At 38.8% G+C, this 6570-nt stretch overlaps 1 protein-coding gene across 5 annotated transcripts in view; it reads left to right on the plus strand.

Moving 5' to 3' along the window:
• Positions 1-5116, plus strand: part of LOC124711517 (AP-5 complex subunit mu-1-like) — a 59408-nt gene extending 54292 nt beyond the window's left edge. For all 5 annotated transcript variants that reach the window (XM_047241635.1, XM_047241636.1, XM_047241637.1 and 2 more), the window contains 2 exons: positions 1581-1677; positions 3882-5116. In XM_047241635.1, coding sequence (XP_047097591.1) covers positions 1581-1677; positions 3882-3997 — 213 coding nt within the window. In that variant the 3' untranslated portion in view covers positions 3998-5116. The remainder of the gene's footprint in view (positions 1-1580; positions 1678-3881) is intronic.
• The last annotated feature ends 1454 nt before the right edge of the window (positions 5117-6570 follow it).

Here is a 6570-nt window from a genome sequence, read left to right on the forward strand (position 1 = left end):
GCACTCTTTTCAGTCTTATTTATATATCTGTTGTCAGGTCAACTGTATGATGAATTGTTACACTTATTCCTTCCATATTTATATTTCACTGATAATTTTTCAGTACACATCTTAAGTATTTTAGAGCTGAAAGAGGGTGGTGGATAATATTTCATTAAATGGAAAAAGTTGGATACTAATGATGTGCTTAACCAGAATAAAACGGGAGGACAGCGGTTCAATCCCATGTCCGGCCATCCTGATTTAGGTTTTCCGTGATTTCCCTAAATCGCTCTTGGCAAATGCCGGGATGGTTCCTTCGAAAGGGCACGGCCGACTTTCTTTCCTAATCCGATGAGACCGATGACCTCGCTGTCTGGTCTCCTTCCCCAAACCAACCCAACCCCAACCCCAGAATAAAACAGATTTTATTCAACCTACTGCTGCAAACAAATGAAACATGTACACAGTGCTCATTCATATCTTTCCCATATGCATTCCCATGCAACTCCTGTAACTCAGGTTTCTCAAGCCTGCTTCACATTATGAGACTGAATATATCAGGTTGTGTCAAGACATATAGTACTACATCCATCATACAAATTGCATGATTACCACAATGGTAAACTTAAAAGACAATTGAGTTTATATATTGACATATTAAATATGGACCTATGACCTCAGCAGTTTGGTCTCTATTGATTTCACACACATTTGAACATTTAAATATGGCAGTAGAAAACCTTTGATTGTAAATAATGGAAAGAATGAAGATAAACATTTATCGTATCAGTGAGGCTTTGAGTGATTGACGAGACTGAAAATGTTTCTCAGCTTTTGGATGTTGTCCTTCTACAGAGATAACTTGTAGAGAACACTCACCTGCATGGTCACATTGTGTAGTGCTGATGTGTACTCAGGTGTCTCCTGTTCAGTATTGTGTGTCATTTGCATCTCACTGTGCGTATGCGATTTTTCATTTGCTTGTACTGTCCAGAGTTAAAGTGTTTCTTACTTGAAAGATCTGCAGCTTAAAACTAATAATGTTGTAGGATAATTGCAATCTGCATGTAGCAATAGCAATTTTTGTAAGTGTTTTAAGGTACAGCTATATAGTTTGCTAATCTCATGAACCTGTAAATGTCATTTATTCCTTTATTTTAAGACTTTTGTGTATCAGTAGGGGAGACTTCATTTTATGCATCTGTTTCTCCATAATCAGAGAAATGTAGAATATACTGCATGTGCATACATACATAGTTGTATCAGAAGGAGAACTCGCTTGAGAAAACTGTAAAATTACTAGGAGACAGAATGGTTGGCAAAATTCCAATACTGCCAGTAGATAAATTAAAAGCAGGAAAAACTGTACCAATGGAATTGTAGTTTCTTCATTGGGGAGGAAAGACAAAAGACTGGCAGTTCCAAAAGCTTTTCCTACTTTTTATGTGTTCATCGGCAGTACCAAAATTTTGGCTCCCAAAGGTAACTAAGAGATTGTTGCTTTCACAACATGCTATTCTTGTGCACAGCTATGTCATAAAAAATAGAGGCTACATTAATAAGTAATCAGTTAACATGTTATCTCATATTGTTTGCAGCTGTACTTTAGAACTTCTGACTTCACATACAGTGGAACGAAGATTGACCCTCAAACCATAATGGTGACAACAGCACCAAAAGTTCGATGCTCCGCATGTAAGTTCACCTATTGATCAATATTTATATATCAACCTAATGTGGTGTACAGATAGATCAGGTTCACTACACAAACAGTCTCAGACTGGCATTCACTCCTCACTGTTCCCCCAACAGCCCGGAGGTCAGACAGATTTCTCATTATACTTTATCCACCGCTGTGCTAGTTACTGCTAGAAAAAATAAACGAATGTACCTGCTGCCACTATATACTAGTCTGGTCTCATCTAGCAACTTCTCCGTGACATTTGCAGTATTTTGAAGTCACAGCTTACAGTGAGACCTGCCTGAGCTTCGGTTCTTCCCACACCCATTAGAGCAGCTTTTTGTATCCCTACTGACCTACTCAACTTATGGCTTCAGAGCTTATTTTCTCTCACTGACAAAAACAGTTAAGCACCAATGAGATTGGGATGCGAAATGAGATGTCACAAGTTGAGAAATTAAGTGTTTTTATTGCAGTGATTAAAAAATCAGGTTACATGAATAATGAAATTTGGCAGCATGAGCACACTGCTGGCTCCTTGTCAGTAGGATGTTGTGCACACTATGGCATGGATGTATCAACTTGTTTGGTTGGCAAGCGGGTATCGCCACCTTGTACATTTGAATCGGAGTGGAGTTGATGTTCGAGCTGATCCTGTACAGGTGCTATCAGGGTCAGACTTGTAAACATTGCTGGGCATGGTAGTATGTCATTATCACACAAACACGTGCTCTGTGTGGACATGAACTATCATGATGAAAGATGGTAACAGGATACTGTCTCACTTGAGAATAGAGTTCTTTGAATCACTACCAGAGGTGACCTTAAGTCATACCTGATGGCTCCACACACAGTGATTTTGGGGTAACGTTGATATGTGTCTTCAAATATTGGCAGAATGTGTCCTCTTCCTTCGACGTGTCACCATAATTGCAGACAGTGGTTATGTGTAGCAGAAAACAGTTAAAGATGATGTGTCTTCACCCTAGAGCAATCCTTGCTTTTGGGGTGTGACACCACTCCAGATGTAGCTGTCAGTGAAATGATATTACTGGCAGCCTACTGATGGAATAGTGATCCAGTAGCCCAGTGTCCATTAGTCTCCAGCTGATGGTATGTGATCACACAGGGTGTTGTTACCTGTGCCCAGAGTGGCAAGTGCTGGTATGGAGGTGTTATGATGTGCTTAGTGCAAAGTACGGCAGTCCTCCTTCAGTGTGGCCAGACTCAGGTGACCAGATCCTTCTCAGATTCTCCATGTTCTTTGATATTGCGCAATTTGACCAGCCAACTATGTCCAGACCCACAGTGATGTCCCTTTCAAATTCTGTGAGATTACAATGTCTCACGTGAGCATGTTGCATTCTCCTTGGTCCTTTACAATGCTCAGTAATCATCAAACACATTTAATGCCCATATTATACTCTGTCAGGCCTGATAACAAGTTCACATGGTGGCATCATGAATGCAGTCGTAGATGATGCTGACTCTGTAATCATTCACGTACCTTCTGATGGTATGTACACATGTGGGAGTATGTCTAAATTGGCCCATTCCTTCTAGGTGTTAATTTCTTTTGTCAGTGAGTGTACTAAGCTTGCCTAGTGTGCATCAAGCAACTTCTCCATGATCTTTAATATTTTCTAAAATCAGCCCACATCACCCAGAGCAGCTTTTTGCTGCCTTCTTGACTTTCTCAGCTTACCAGGCTGGAGTTAGTTTTCTTGCTGCTGAGCTCAGGAGTGTCACATGATTCCATGCATCGTTTTGTCACCATCTAGTATGCCCCAGTCACTGGCGGGTCCCATCTTGTCGGAGAGAGCCACATGTGAGAAGACTCATGCTGTACATCAGCTGACTCCCTTGAAATTCAGAACTTTTGTATGGCTGTTTGTTTGTAGTGTGTACACGGTATGTCTGGAATGGAAGTTTACAGATAACATGAATTACTAGTTCTGATTTGTGGCACAGAGAAACAGGTGAATGGATGGACCAAGAGAGCACTCTGTTAGATTTCAAGACATGAGTGTGAAGTCTGCTCATGTTTGTGAGGCATGCTTTACGAACAAAGTGAAGGTAATATTGCCAATGAAGAGTGTGCTTCTGGTTTTATTCTGCTCATTTTTGTGTCATTAATAAAAACCTGTAACTACAGTGAAATGTAGATGTAACATTTCCTTTACAACTATTTTATTCTATGAAATATTTTCCTTTACAGCTTCAGAATTTTTGTCTGGAACGTTTACCATCTGGAACTCTGAGGGGGAAATTCCTGTTATCACCAATCCTCCACTTGAAGAACTACAGTCTTGTTTGTCAGCACCCTGTGAATAATTTGAAATGCTTTACCAGCAGAATCAGCACTAAATATTTTGGACGTAAGACAATCAAGAGTCTAAATGTGTTCCTTAATGTTTGAAGTCTTCTGTTCTGTCTAAAACATTGTTTAATTTATCAGTGTGATTGTACTTGTACATGCAAGCACAAATACACAAGAGAGACATTGGTATCGAAAAACAATGATAAACAATAAATTTAGACAAACAAAATTGAATTTGTTAAAACTTATGTGCAAGACCTGAAGAACAAGATGATGTTTTATGGAGAGAGTTAACCATTCACTCAAGCTAGGCAATAGTAATAGTGCTGAACAACGTAACGTGGAACTTTACATGATGCAATGAAAGAAAAAAAAAAAAAAAAAAAAAAAAATACACCACAAATCTAACATGGCCAGGAATGTTGTAAAAATCAGTAGGAAGTAAAATGAATAAATATCAAAGAGCACTATTTTCATACATAGTACATAATGTCAAAGTTAGTTTGTATATGTCTCGTATGGTTAGTCCAGATGACACAAAGGACAAAATAATATGTAAAGGATATGGATGTGGTGGAGAGGGAACTGTAGATTGAGGTCACAAGAGAAGGCATGCATAGAATAAAAAGGTGAATAAAAGCATTATTTATCTTTCTTGAAAGAAAAGTGCAGGGGCTGGTGTGGTTGAGCACCAGTAGACAGTATAACTATATAAACTGTTGAACCTAATTAGTTTAAAGGAATGTAAGGTAGTATTAAAAGGACATCCTTTTTATGAAGCTCATAGTCTGGTGCATGCGGTCCACTGGCACAGTTAGTTGTGTCGGTGTAGTAAGCCATAGTATGACACTCAGATTCCATTTGGGTTAGAATTTTGAGATATTTGGGTAGACTTCTTTACGTTCTGTAAAATATGGTATATGTAAAAGTCTTGCATGTGTAATAAAAATTATCATTTAGGATGCTGGCATGCCGACTTTAATTTTTGATTCAGAGTTGAACATAAAGAGACTGTATTTCTATAATACAAAAGGTTTTTATTCAGTCACTTGTATATGTATGTATAATGTTTTGTATTTATTTTTGTACTGAAGAAAATAGACTGTTTTCATAAATTATGTATTTTTGCTTTATTGACTTTTGTTATCTTTGACTGCAAATCTCATTAAATATAATGTGATTTTTACCACACTGGGGAACGAACCGAGGTATGGGTTATGCAGTAACTCATTTTAAATACCTTTCTGTAGTGTTGCAATGCCTTCTCAACAGATTCCACAGCATCTACATTTACATCCACACTCTGCAAACCATCACATGTACATGGCACCAGTTATTAGGATTTCTTCTTATTCCACTCAGTATAGAGCATGGGAAGAATGATCTACATCTACATAGATACTCAGCAAGGCAAGTCAAGGCAGAGGGTACCCTGTACCATTACCAGTCATTTCCTTTCCTGTTGCACTCACAAATAGAACGAGGGAAAAATGACTATCTATAAGCTTCCGTATGAGCTCTAATTTCTCATACCTTATCTTCGTGGTTCTTACTCACAATATATGTTGGCGGCAGTAGAATCATTTGGCAGTCGGCTTCAAATGCCGGTTCTTTAAATTTTCCCAATAGTGTTTCTCGAAAAGAATGTCGCCTTTCCTCCAGGAATTCCCATTTGAGTTTCCGAAGCATCTCTATAATATTTGTGTGTTGTTTGAATCTACCAGTAACAAATCTAGCAGCTTCCTCTGAACTGCTTCGTTGTCTTCCTTCGATCTGACCTGGTATGGATCCCAAAACATTTGAGCAGTACTCAAGAATAGGTCACACCAGCGTCCTATACAGTGTCGCCTTTACAGGTGAACCACTCTTTCCTAAAATTCTCCCAAAAAACCGAAGTTGACCATTCACCTACTCTGCCACAGTTATCAGCTGCTTATTCCATTTCATATCACTTTGCAACATTATGCCCAGATATTTAAATGACTTGACTGTGTCAAGCAGGACACTAATAATACTGTATCTGAACATTACAGGTTTGTTCTTCCAGCTCATCCACATTAACTTACATTTTTCCACATTTAGAGCTAGCTCCCATTCATCACACCAATTAGAAATTTTGTCTAAGACATCTTGTATCATCCCACAGTCACTCAACACCTTCCTGCATGCCATAGCATTATCAGCAAACAACCACAGATTGCTGCCCGCCCCATCTGCAAGATCAATTGTGTATACAGAAAATAACAGTGGTCCTATCACACTTCCCTGGGTCGTTCCTGACGATACCGTTCTCTCTGATAACACTCACCATCGAGGATAACTTACTGAGCTCTATTACTTAAGAAGTCTTCAAGCCACTCACATATCTGTAAACTTATTCCATATGCTTGTACCTTTGTTAACAACCTACAATTGGGAACCGTGTCAAATGCTTTCCATAAATCTAGAAATATGAAATCCGCGTGTTGCCCTTCATCCATAGTTCACAATATATCGTGAGAAAAGGGCAAGCAGAGTTTCGCACAAATGATGCTTTCTAAAACCATGCTGATTAGTGGACATAAGCTTCTCAGTCTCAAGAAAGTTT

The sequence above is a fragment of the Schistocerca piceifrons genome, chromosome 8, assembly GCF_021461385.2.
Source record: "Schistocerca piceifrons isolate TAMUIC-IGC-003096 chromosome 8, iqSchPice1.1, whole genome shotgun sequence".
NCBI classification, from domain to species: Eukaryota; Metazoa; Arthropoda; class Insecta; order Orthoptera; family Acrididae; genus Schistocerca; species Schistocerca piceifrons.